Genomic DNA, 13,261 nt, shown 5'->3' with positions numbered 1-13,261 from the left:
GCTGGGAGATGGTAGCTCGGGATATCTTCAACCGGTTTGGATGGCGGTCATGTAATAGGATAGGCATTTAGTTTACCTACCTAGTTTTAGCCAGCCGGTTGTGGCATCTTTTCATGGCTAGTTGGTGTTTCTAGCCCGTTTTGGCTCTGTGTGAACTTTCTTTACTTTTTCATTACTTTTGGAGACCTTGGAACCATGTTTGCACTGCTTTATTTGGTTAATAAAATGGCCGTATGCATCACTCTGATGCAGAGGCCGGGGAGTCCCCCTTTTAAAAAAAAGTGTGTGAACTGACCAAAACTATTGGACGCTAGTACTTCCTTCGTCTCAAAATGTAGCGTATTTAGATATATTTTTTGTGTGTCAAGCTTAGCAAAGTTTAACAAATTTTATAATACAGTACTAAAAAAATATCTAACACGAAAATATATCTCAGGACCTTGTCTAATGATATGAATTTGATATTCTAAATGTATATATTTTTCTTTCGAAATTTGGTCAAGGTTTATAGTTTAACTTTTGAAAAAAAGCCAATTGAATTTGTGCCCCTAACTTTAACCCACTACTGATATTTGCCCCTAAAAGCATTTTAGGTCGCCTGAATGCTCTTTCGTCGTTTGACAGCTACTTTGAAAATTCATATGAATCAGAAAAATGCAAATAAGATATCAAAATGCTTGAAAAAACACTAGCTATCACGTATGTCATTTACATTGATCACCTATATATATGTTCATTCATTTGCATTCATCCTAAACAAATTATTAATGTTATTAGGTTTAAATAGTGTTTTTCATGAATGCAAATGACATACACATATGAGTGATGTTTCACTGAACATTTTGATATCTTTATTACATTTTTCTGAGTTCATATGAATTTTTTAAGTAACGGTCAAACAACCTTCACCTGATGGAAGGGCATCCGGGTGACCTAAAATGCTTTGGTAAGGGCAAATATGAGCACACCAAAAAATTAGGGGCAAATTTGAACAGAACAAAAAAAATTAGGGGCAAATATCAGTAGTGGATTCAAGTTAGGGGGGAATGTAAATGTCCCCCAAAAATGTATATGCACACATTATTGGATGAAGGTAGTAGGAGTACCATATTTTTTTGTGGGGAATGGGAGATTGGTTAACTTAACAAGGCAAATCATTCATACAAAGACTAAAAATATGATCCGTACAAGAGTAGCCACACCGTAGTTCGCGGATTTCTTCGCCCATAGGCAGCTAGGCCAGGGCTACCTTATTTGAGTACGACTAATTAAGCTAAGCACAATCTCGGTGCTGCAATTTGCAATAATATCAACCGGCTCATTTAGTTTCAAACATCAGAAATTCTAATCGGTCTAAGACGTTTTGCAATAATAATTTGAATGATGGTCTATGTTTCTTGGATGCATGATTTACTATTATCGTTGGCTTTGTCGTGGTGAGATTTGCAAATTAGATTCCATTTTGATGTGTTCCAATAAACAAATTGCCAGTACTTGTCAGGTTATTGTACTTACTTGCCTATTATTTACAGGCAGTCATCGTGATGTGTTGCATGCTTGGTTAAGATTTTAGTTGTGTCAACTACCACGTTGTTTCATACAGCTTTCCATTTTTGCAAAACTGTGGCTGCCGGGATAATTGCTATGGTTGCTTCCACCGGCAGAGCTTCAGCAAGGCTGAAAGGGCCATGGCCCGCCCTGAGTTGGAGAAAAAAAATGGCACGAAGTCTAGCCCATATTAATGCATTGATTTTTAATTTGGTAGTGTTGTTTGTACTATCAGGCCCGCCCAACATATTTTTTGTAGCTCCGCCACTAGTTGCTTCCCTAGTTGCCAGATTAATTATATCAAGTTTTCATGTGTATTTTGTGTAACTTGTCATGCTTGCACAACCTTTGGTTTGTCATCCTACACACGGGGGTTGCCATTTGCCATACATAAACACACACACACACACACATGATTATCAGGTTTAATCAAGCGTAATTGCCAGATGTATACACATGGTTGCCAAGTTAGTTTGGTTGTCGGGGAACTTTTTGGCAGGGGTTGCCGGGTTTTAAGCACTGATTTATAGACAAGTTGCTAGGTTTTAACATGTATAATTGCCATGCATTAAGAAAAAAAATGAGTTACTTATCAGGTTTAGCAGGACAAAAGGGTGTAGTTGCTCGGTTAAATCTAGAGATAAGAAAAAGCTATGATTAATTTTTGGCGGCTGCTACGAATCAGCCGTCTGATCAGCGCGCTGGTGACCGTTGGATGACAGCAACGCCACATGAGTAGTAAGCGCGCGACTACTTCAATGCAGCGCTGCTATCATGTTATGCTTTTTTACACAAAAAGTCACTCTCGGTGATCACACCTACCATTGACGAATAAAAGCTCATAACATGTTCTTACAGAGATAGTTAGGTTCCTATACTAAACAACATAATCAATATTGTACATACGCTGCCAGTTCGGACCCCATCCCTATGAACCAACCCATGGCACATATAACTTTTCCTGTGACTCTTGTCCAAACTGAAAAAAGGTGATTATGATCAATTTGGTATGTTTATCTTTACATTATACTCAGAGGTTTAAATATCTCATAAGATCTATAAATGCTACTTGAAGATATGTGGCATGAGACTACGCAGATGGCCCCAGACGCTTCCTCCCTGACAAGGGTGCTTCAGGCTTATCATCCACACAACTTGGAACAAAGCGAGACAGATGAACAAACGCAGTATATGGTGGTAACCTTGATTCCCAAGAGATCGGCCTAAAATCTCCCTTCGTTGGAGCAATATGGCCTGGTTCTGCTAGTACGTCCCCGAATATGACTTTGGGTAGACTACTATCCAGACAGCTAGCAGAGGGTATAAGGCGAGCAACAGGAGACAAGAGGTGGTGAGAGCCAAAGTGCACCGGACGGTCTTGATCGAAAAGGCCATTTGGATGGCAGCCAAACCTGGACATGATCATCTTCCTTGTGATTCTGATCTTGTTCAATGTGCTAAGCCAGAAATGGGCATTTAGATTGTTTCTCACTGCATATCCAAGCAAGTTAGCTGAAACAAGTGATCCTTCCAACACCACAGCGAACTCTTCCACTATCGTTGCTAACCACGGATGGTCTCCTGGCTTCAGGCTTCCGAATGCGAGCGTCTTGAGCAGGTACCTGTACTCCTCGAATGCCAGACGGTTCAGAGATATACTCTGGACAGTCCCAAGTTTCTTCAAGCTTTCATTTCGGCCTAAGATTATCACTTTGTTTCCTCTGTCCATGCACGTAACAGATGAATAAAATATTTTCCAGTCATCATCATCTACATCGGAAGCAAACTCGACAACTACCAGTGTCCTCCCTGACGGAATTTCATGGTCTGTTATTCTCGTAAGACCGTCTCCGTTCAGGTGCAAAATAACTGCAAAGTGAGAACGCACCCTGTCATACCTGCATACATGTGCAACTATTGGAGGCCTTGTTTGGCGAACAACTATTTTGGTTGCGCAAGCACGTTTGAAAGGAATGATATAATCAGACGAGGCAGATGAGTTTTGCAAAAAAAATACCTGCATACATGTGCAACAAGAGTTTTCTTCCCAACTCCACGTCCACCAACGACTGGTAGCTCTGCCGGAGGACCAGGTATGTTCTCTTGCAGCAAGAAGTTGATGATCTTCTGCTTCTCGACATGCCAACCAAACATGAAGTTGTCGACCTGAAGATAGGCATCATACGGTCTCCGGGAGATGCACTCGCATCCGCCCAAAAGCACAACAAACTCCACCATGTCAGTAACGGCACCTTCCAGATTCTCAAGTGCACTTTGTAATCCCGAGTTGGAGGCCTTGTTTGTCGAAGAATAGGCTGTTCGAGCACGTTTGAAAGGAATGATATAATCGGACGAGGTAGATGAATCGCTCACCAAGTCCTTGGATGCCTCCTTATGTTGCTTGTACCTGACGTTGTCCAACACATGGTACCCTTGGTACATGGCTGACGATAGCTGCTTCAACTGCATGAGCATACAAGAGTTGGTGATGCATCGTCCGTCCGCCTCCTCGACGACCGTGTGAACTCTCAACAAGAGTTGTTGTAGCCTCTCCGCCTTCTCCTCTGAGCATACATGATCCGTGTATTTGTTCATGAGAAAAGAGATGAATCGGCTGGCGAGGTCACCTGTAACGGCAGATATTGCAAGATCCATTTCCAAATCTTCCGAGCTAGGTGTAGGAAAGAGAAAGAGTGAGTTGTGCACGTTGTATGTGTCACATATACTAGACCTAGAACGGAGAGATGAACAAGCTTTTACTTCAGGCCTATGGCATCACATTTATGAAGAAAATCTACTACGGGATCAAGGAGCCAAGAAGAAAGATCCTAGTTCACCCGCAAAATAAATAAAAAATAAAAAAACTCAGCTTTCAACATTGAATTGGTACAGAAGCAAGAAACTAACGGTAAGACAGGTCAGTTTAGCTTGATGCAATACGTCAAGGTCTTCGTCAACCTCAAAGACTCGACCCAGCTAGGCTACCGTGTATGGTTATCCGTCATCGTACTGGTCAAGTTTGCCGTCCGAGTAAGACAAGCGCGGATAGGATTTTCTTGCGGGTCAATCACGTTGTTACCCAAGGACGCGACTACAGTCTACAAGACAGAACCCAAGGCCGCCTGAGGGGATCGGTCTCTCACCGCCGGCGCCCCAATCCGCGCCGCATCTCAGCGCTGGGGGTCACACCTGATCCCATCGAGATCTCCTACTTCACCTGCGGCGGCGCCGTTGGAGAGAAAGGAGGGGTCTACGGGATCGGGAGGGGGCCGTGGTGAGCCGAGGCGTGAGATCGGGCGGGAGGAGCGCCGGTGGTCGCAATGGCGAGTATCGTTCTCTCTCGTGATGGATCCTGGTGTGTGGATCGAAGGGCGGCTTCGATTCACCCATCATTCAAGATGGGTGGTTCTTCTCGATCTGGAGAATGACGTCCTCGCCGGCGATTATCTTCCAGTCGGAGACGTGATTGAGGTAGGTCTTCAATTCAAGCTTGATGATTATAACATAGTTGTTGGCGAGTATGTGCAGATAGACCTACGTTCGAAGGCATCCGAGGTGATCGATCTGACGGAGTCGATTCAGGCAAGACCGGGAGGACGTTTTTGGGCGCTTCTGGAGAGCAACGACGAAGATCAAGCGGAGTGTGTCCCCTCCAGGGTCATGGCTTTGCCGGCTGTCGGGCTGTTGCCGGAGCCCATGATTAAGATCGTTCGACGTTGCTCAAATTTTGAAAACTCCAAGCCGGCTATGAAGCCCTGGATCAGACCGATCCCTAAGGTAAGTAGAGAACCTATGACCTTGTCTCAATTTTTGCCGGATGATTGGACTTTAGTGACGCGAAAGAAGAAGGGAAAGATTGGCCGGCCGCCGGTGGCGAGTTCGGGCACTGTTCGTGCGGCCAGACGGGCTTCGCCGCCGATCAGAGGGATCAGCGAGATCCGTGCCGACAAGTCTCGCCGTTTGAATTCGATCTTGGGCCTCAGTGGCCCCGATCAGGCATCGGGAGACGTGGGCCGGCCTGCCGATGGGTATGAGGCCCATCGCGCGGCAGATCCACCTGGGTCGTTAACTGGGTGCGTGGCCCAGCCTAACGAGGATTCTGTGGGGGCGACCGTATACGTACAGAATCCCTGCATGCGTGCGATCGATCTCCAGGTCATGTACGTTCGGCCGCCGTCGCTGTGCCCTAGTTTGCGGCGGGGAGGCACGCCGGGGTTTCGCCGCTGTGGCCCGGGGAGAGCGGCGCGCATTCCTCCTCTTGGGTCCATGGCAGGCCGCGGGGCTGCGGCGCCGCCCGCTAAGAAGCAGCCGGCCGCTGCTGCTGTTGGTCGGGGTGGGGCTGCTCCGTAGCCGGGCGGTGCGGCACTGCCGCCGGCGATGAGCGCGGGGCGCGGGGCCCTGGGGCAGCCTGGCCAGAGGCCGCCGGCGGGCGGTGGTGTGCCGCCAGGCACCCAGGGTCGCGGCGTTGGCCTTGTGGGCGCTCGGCCACCGGGGCAAGTACCCATCCATGCTATGGCCGGAAGAGGCGGGCTCAGGCCTCCGGCGCCGAGTGCGGCATCTGTGGCTCAGCCGGCGGCAGGTCGTGGTGGGCCCCGGCCTCAGGCGCCGGGCGTTGCCGGTGTGGTTCCGGCTGGCCGTGGTGGAGGGCCTCGGCCTTCTGGGGGCGTGCCGTTGCCATCGAGCAATCAGCCTCGGGCCGCACCTCCGCCCCATCACGTTGCGAGGCCGACGCAAAACCGGTCAGGTCCGACTCAGACAAGACAGTATTCTACCAATAGAGAGCCCACTGATCCGCCCCGAGGCCAGTGGGGGGATGACGGGTATGATGCGTATGGTGAGGGACGGCATCGTGGTTCCTCGTCCACGGGAGGAGGTCGTGGCCATGCCTGGTGGAGTGATGGGTCTCCCGAGAGACCGTTTCTCGGCCCTCCAGGCGGATTTGTTGAAGGAGCCACATGCCCAAACTACCGTCAGAGAGGAGGCTATCAGGGTCATCGTGGTGGTCAGGGAGGGGGCCGTGGGAGGTTTCGCCGCCCGCCTCCGCCTAAGGTAGTTGTTGAGCACGCGGCGTCAGCACTGGAGGCCGATCACGCGTCCACTGATCTTCCTTCCCAGGCGATGGAGGTTGTGACTGCCTTGGCCAGTGTTGAGGTTCCTGCGACTGGGACTGTGGCAGAGGCTACTGACAGGTCGGATGCTGAGAGGGCGTCCAAGTATGCGCGCAAGAAGGAAAAGATGCTTTGCTATCGTTGTGGGGAGAAGGGCCACTTTATTGCTGAGTGTGTGGCCGAGCTGTGTGAGTCATGTGGCAAGCCGGAACATGCCTCGGGGGAGTGCCCGTTCTTGCGTGACCAGGCTCCGTCGCTGACTTTGTACGGAGTCTACTGTGCTGAGCTTGTGTTCTTTGAGTCACCGGCTGCGCGAGAGATTCTGGAGGAGACCCAGAGTTTGACCACCAGGGTTGTGAAAGCTACCCAGGGCAACGTGACTGAGGCTCAGATCGTGCAGAGGCTTCAGGAGCTGGCTCCGGGGGACTTTCGGTGGGAGCTGGTTGGTCTCGAAGAAAAGGTTTTTAAGGTTGATTTCCCCACGGTGGATGACTTGCAGCGTTTGTTGAGCTTTAGTTTGTGTAGAGTTCCTGGCACTTCGTGCATTCTGGAGTTTCACGAGTGGAAGAAGGTGGAGCCTAAGGGAAAGCCGCTTACGCAGGTCTGGTTGCGGTTTGTAGGGGGGCCGTCTAAGCCTTTGTAGGATGTTCGAGTTATGGCCAGTTTGGGTATGATGGTTGGGAAGACGGAGAGAGTTGATATGGCTTTTACCCGGGCTCATGGGGTGGCCCGGCTTTTAGTCAGTATTCTGCATATTGAGTTCGTGTCTGATGTGGTCAACTGGACTTATAGGGGAGAGGTGTTCCCGCTCGAGATTGAGTTTGAGGACACTGATCTGTTTGCTGATGTAGTTAATGGGAATGATGTTGATATGCACGAGGAGATGGCGGTGCGGGAGCCAATGGGGCACAGACTGATGAGTCCACACGAGAGGGGTCTAACGGCTCTCTCCCAGATGCTCAGTTGCCCGGGGATGGGACCGGGGTTGAGCCGGCAGCATCACCTTTGGTGCCTATGACTTCGTTGCGGTTTGGGTCCTTTGATCCAGCATCTGCGCCGCCCAGACTTTGGAGTGACCGGGTAGACTCTGATGATATGTTTGAGCGCACGCTTCCTCCGTTGGAGTTTGAGGGAGCTGGCGGTTCTGTGCCTGGACGCTTGGTGAGGGCCCCATCGGCGAGGACTCTGGATGGAGTTGGGGTGGGGGAGCCGGAGGTTGCTTCTCTTTCCCTTGTTCCTCCTGTGGTCGAGGCTCCGGTGCGGTTTGCTGCGGCTGAGCTGGTGTTGGAGGGAGGGGGTTCGGGGCAGGAGGCCTTGACTTTCCCCCTCCATTTCCCGACGCCGGTGAGGTCGGTCACGTTGGAGTCGGCTAGCTCCAGGGGAGGGAGCCCGAGGCAGGCAGCCTCGGCTCCCGCTACTCCGGTTGTAGCGGCATTGGGAGGGGGGCTGGGGCAGGTGGCCCTGGCCCCTCCTTCGTCCCAGGCGGTCAGGAGGACCGTCTCTCCTTCCCCGACGGCTCTTCCGTTTGCGCCGGCGGGTGGGGCGGGAGGAGGGCGCGGGCAGGCGGCCCATGTTATCCCCTCTCCGTTTGTACCCGTGGCCGCGGACCCCGGCGTGGGGCACCTGTCTGAGGGGCTTGGGAGCCCGCAGCTGCCCTCTTCGGTAACCTCGGTTGACCCTTTGAGGGACTCGGTGCCAGGCTTTACTAGGCAGGAGGTTATCGCTTTTGGCGGGATCCCAGACCCCGTCTCGACGGGAAGACGGATGAGTGCTCGCATCCACGAGCTCCCGGAGGTGGATGATATGCAGCAGCGGTGCGCTATGAGGGCGACCAAGCTTCAGGATGCTGCATTATCTTCTGGTATGTCCGTCAACATCTCTAATTCTTTATTGCATTTTTTTAATGAGGAGATTATAAATAATGCAAACCAATTAGGAGTTTCACTAGGTGCTACGGATAGTGAGATTACCAATTCGGTGAATGATCTGTTAGATTTGGAGGCGGAGCGTGCCTTAGAGACTATTCGTAATCTTGCAGCGGTTAAACCAATGAATGATGATGAGATTGGTGCGTTAGGGGTTAGAGTGCTCGATAATCTGTGTGCGGATCTAGCACCCCCCAGTCATGAGTCTGAGGACGATGATGTGCCCCTAGAGAATGATACTGGTAGTTTAATTGAACCCGGTTATGAGGACCGAGCGTCAGAGCCTAGTAAACCAAAGCACAAGTGGAAACGGAAGATCTATCCCGATTCCGCGGTTCGTAGGAGTGCTAGGATTCGGACCACTAAAAAATTCCATGATGAAATATGAAAGGAATCTTTTGGAATAGCAGAGGTCTGAAGGACTTGGCTAAAAGAAGGTTCCTTGCTGAGGCATCCTTAGAGCAGCGTTTAGATTTCATTGCTCTATCGGAGACTGGTGGAGATAATTTTGTGCCCCAGTTTCTTTCCTCTCTTGTGGGTGGTATTGATTTCGATTGGCACTGCCTCCCTCCGCGAGGAAGATCGGGTGGTATCTTACTCGGTGTGAGATGCGATTTGCTTGAAGTCCAAAGTGTAGTGATGGGCGACTTCGCGGTGAAGTTTCGAGTCAGGTCTAAGATAGATGGTTTCAACTGGGCTTTGGTGGCGGTCTATGGTGCCGCACAGCCCGAGCTTAAACCGGAGTTTCTGGCGGACCTTGTTCGAATCTGTGGGTCAGAATAGCTTCCAATTTTAGTTGGAGGTGATTTCAATATCATTAGGAGGAGAGAGGAGAAGAACAATGATAACTTTGATGGCAGATGGTCGTTTATGTTCAATACCATTATTGAAAGCCTGGATTTGAGGGAGATAGAGCTTTCTGATAGAAAGTTTACCTGGGCTAATGCTCTGCCAAACCCGACTTATGAAAAACTTGATCGAGTTCTCGCGAGCGTGGAGTGGGAACAAAAGTTCCCTCTGGTTACGGTGCAAGCTCTATCGAGGGGAATATCCGATCACACACCCTTGTTCGCAGACTCAGGGGAGCTGAACCACGTGGGTAACAAGAACACCTTCTCTTTCGAGATGTCATTGTTCAAACGCGAGGGGTTCTTGGACTTGATTGCCAGGGAATGGGATAGAGGTGCAGGAGGTAGGACTGCGATCGAGCGTTGGCAGAATAAGATTAGGCATTTGAGAAGTTTCTTACGAGGTTGGGCTAAGCACCTCAGTGGTGTGTATAAGATTGAAAAGGATAGACTCCTTTCTCTTATACAGGCTCTGGACATAAAGGCCGAATCCATGATTTTACTGCCAGCTGAGCTTCAGGTTAAAACTCAGGCGGAGAAGAGGTTGAAAGAACTGCTCCGCGAAGAAGAATTGAAGTGGGCTTTGCGTGCTAAAGTCCGCAAAGTGGTCCAAGGGGACACGAATACTCAATTCTTTCATTTGATAGCTAATGGTAAGCACAGAAAGAAGTGTATCTTTCAGCTTGAACAAGATGAGGGCACTATTGTAGGACAAGATAACCTAAAAACATGCATTACCGAGTATTATAAGCAGTTATTTGGACCTCCGGAGGATAATTGTGTGTCCCTCGATGAGTCCAGGACTGAGGATGTGCCTCAGTTATCGGCTGCCGAAATGATATTCTGGTTGCCCCGTTCTCAGAGAAGGAGGTGTTTGATGCTATTGCACAGATGAAAAACAATAAGGCTCCCGGTCCGGATGGATTCCCGGCCGAGTTCTATAAAAAGTGCTGGCACATTATTAAGGGGGATTTGCTACCTATGTTCCATGATCTGTTCTCTGGACAGCTTCACTTATTTCACTTGAATTTTGGAACTATCACATTGCTTCCTAAGAAAACGGATGTTGTGAGGATTGAGCAATTCAGGCCGATCTGCCTCCTCAATGTTAGTTTCAAAATTTTCACCAAGGTCGGGACTAATAGGCTCACACAGATTGCGCATTCTGTGGTGCAACAGTCCCAAACTGCTTTCATGCCGGACAGAAATATCCTTGAAGGGGTGGTCGTCCTGCATGAAACGCTCCATGAAATCCATTTCAAAAAATTAGATGGAGTAATTTTTAAGGTGGATTTCGAGAAAGCGTATGATAAGGTCAAATGGCCATTCCTCCAACAGTCATTGCGTATGAAAGGTTTTGATGAAGCCTGGCGCCGACAGGTGGAATCATTTACGCAAAAAGGTAGTGTGGGAATTAAAGTTAATGATGACATAGGTCATTACTTCCAGACACATAAATGCCTAAGACAAGGAGATCCGATGTCTCCTATCCTGTTTAACATTGTGGTGGATATGTTAGCAATTCTGATAGGAAGGGCTAAGGAAAATGGTCAAGTAGGTGGATTGGTACCTCATCTTGTTGATGGAGGTGTATCCATCCTTCAGTACGCTGATGATACAATTATCTTTATGGAGCATGACTTGGCCAAGGCGAGAAATATGAAGCTTGTGTTATGCCTATTTGAACAATTGACCGGGTTAAAGATTAACTTTCATAAGAGCGAGCTGTTCTGTTTTGGTCGAGCCAAAGACAACCAGGAGGCTTATAGGCAATTGTTTGGGTGCGAGTTGGGAGAGTTACCCTTCTCTTACCTAGGTATTCCAATCCACCATCGTAGGCTGACAAACAGAGAGTGGAAGTGCATCGAGGACCGATTTGAGAAGAAACTGAGTTGCTGGAAGGGCAAGCTCATGTCATACGGAGGCCGATTAATCCTGATAAATTCGGTGCTCACCAGTATGCCTATGTTTCTCCTATCATTCTTTGAGGTCCCAGTTGGTGTTAGGAAGAGACTGGACTTCTATCGATCGCGTTTCTTTTGGCAGGGTGATGAGCTTAAAAGAAAATATCGGCTTGCTAAATGGGATATCATCTGTAGACCGAAAGACCAAGGGGGTCTTGGTATTGAGAATCTAGAAGTTAAGAACAGATGCCTTCTTAACAAGTGGTTGTGGAAGCTCTCAACGGAGAATGATGCCATGTGGGCTCAAATCCTTCGCAGCAAGTACCTCCAGACAAAAACTTTGTCCCAGGTTACAGTCAGGCCGACCGATTCCCCTTTCTGGAAAGGACTGATGAAAGTTAAACAATCTTTGTTTAATAGGATAAAGTTTGTCATTGGAAATGGCACTAGTACACGTTTCTGGGAGGATACTTGGCTCAGTGACACACCCTTGGCCATCCAATATCCGTCTTTGTACCGTATTGTTCAACGACGTGAGGTGTTCGTCGCATCGGTATTTCAATCTATCCCCCTTAATATTTAGTTCCGACGGACGCTAGCGGGCAATCGTTGGGAAGAATGGCTCCATCTAGTTAGGAGACTGATGGAGGTCCAGCTTTCTCAACAACCCGATGAACTACGCTGGAAACTGACTAAGTCTGGAGTATTCACAGTTAAATCAATGTATATTGATGTTATAAATTCAAACTCCATTCCTACCTCCAAGCATGTTTGGGATGTCAAAGTTCCTTTGAAAATAAAAGTGTTTATGTGGTTTGTCCATAAACAAGTTATTTTAATCAAGGACAACTTGATAAAGCGTAATTGGACAGGACCTACTAGGTGTAGTTTCTGTGATCGGGATGAGACAATCAAACACCTCTTTTTTGATTACCCGTTGGCCAAAGTATTTCGGCAGATGATCCACATTGCTTTTAATATCAATCCACCGAATTCTGTTAACGCATTATTTGGGACATGGCTTAATGGGATTGAGCCTGACTTAGCGAGACACATTCAGATTGGTGTTTGCGCTTTGATGTGGACTATCTGGACTTGCAGAAATGATTTGGTTTTTTAACAGAATATCATGTATCCACTTTTTGCAGGTTATATTCCGAACTACGGCACTGATCCATTCGTGGTCGCTACTCACCCCGACGGAGGCCAGGGAGCATTTGGTTACTGGATCTTTCCGCTGGGAGATGGTAGCTCGGGATATCTTCAACCGGTTTGGATGGCGGTCATGTAATAGGATAGGCATTTAGTTTACCTACCTAGTTTTAGCCAGCCGGTTGTGGCATCTTTTCATGGCTAGTTGGTGTTTCTAGCCCGTTTTGGCTCTGTGTGAACTTTCTTTACTTTTTCATTACTTTTGGAGACCTTGGAACCATGTTTGCACTGCTTTATTTGGTTAATAAAATGGCCGTATGCATCACTCTGATGCAGAGGCCGGGGAGTCCCCCTTTTAAAAAAAAAGTGTGTGAACTGACCAAAACTATTGGACGCTAGTACTTCCTTCGTCTCAAAATGTAGCGTATTTAGATATATTTTTTGTGTGTCAAGCTTAGCAAAGTTTAACAAATTTTATAATACAGTACTAAAAAATATCTAACACGAAAATATATCTCAGGACCTTGTCTAATGATATGAATTTGATATTCTAAATGTATATATTTTTCTTTCGAAATTTGGTCAAGGTTTATAGTTTAACTTTTGAAAAAAAGCCAATTGAATTTGTGCCCCTAACTTTAACCCACTACTGATATTTGCCCCTAAAAGCATTTTAGGTCGCCTGAATGCTCTTCCGTCGTTTGACAGCTACTTTGAAAATTCATATGAATCAGAAAAATGCAAATAAGATATCAAAATGCTTGAAAAAACACTAG

General features: G+C 48.0%; 1 protein-coding gene across 1 annotated transcript; it reads right to left on the bottom strand.

Annotated features, from left to right (window-relative positions):
* Positions 1-2,638: 2,638 nt before the first annotated feature.
* On the bottom strand, positions 2,639-4,203 carry LOC123130893 (uncharacterized). Its single transcript, XM_044550683.1, has 2 exons — positions 3,566-4,203; positions 2,639-3,446 (listed from the first exon to the last, which is right to left on the bottom strand). The coding sequence occupies exons 1-2, from the start codon at positions 4,201-4,203 to the stop codon at positions 2,639-2,641; spliced, it is 1,446 nt and encodes a 481-aa protein (XP_044406618.1).
* Between the last annotated feature and the right edge of the window lie 9,058 nt (positions 4,204-13,261).

Source organism: Triticum aestivum, chromosome 6A (genome assembly GCF_018294505.1).
Source record: "Triticum aestivum cultivar Chinese Spring chromosome 6A, IWGSC CS RefSeq v2.1, whole genome shotgun sequence".
NCBI classification, from domain to species: Eukaryota; Viridiplantae; Streptophyta; class Magnoliopsida; order Poales; family Poaceae; genus Triticum; species Triticum aestivum.
The sequence above is the reverse complement of the archived record's forward strand: the minus strand, read 5'-3'. Positions and strand labels throughout refer to the sequence as shown.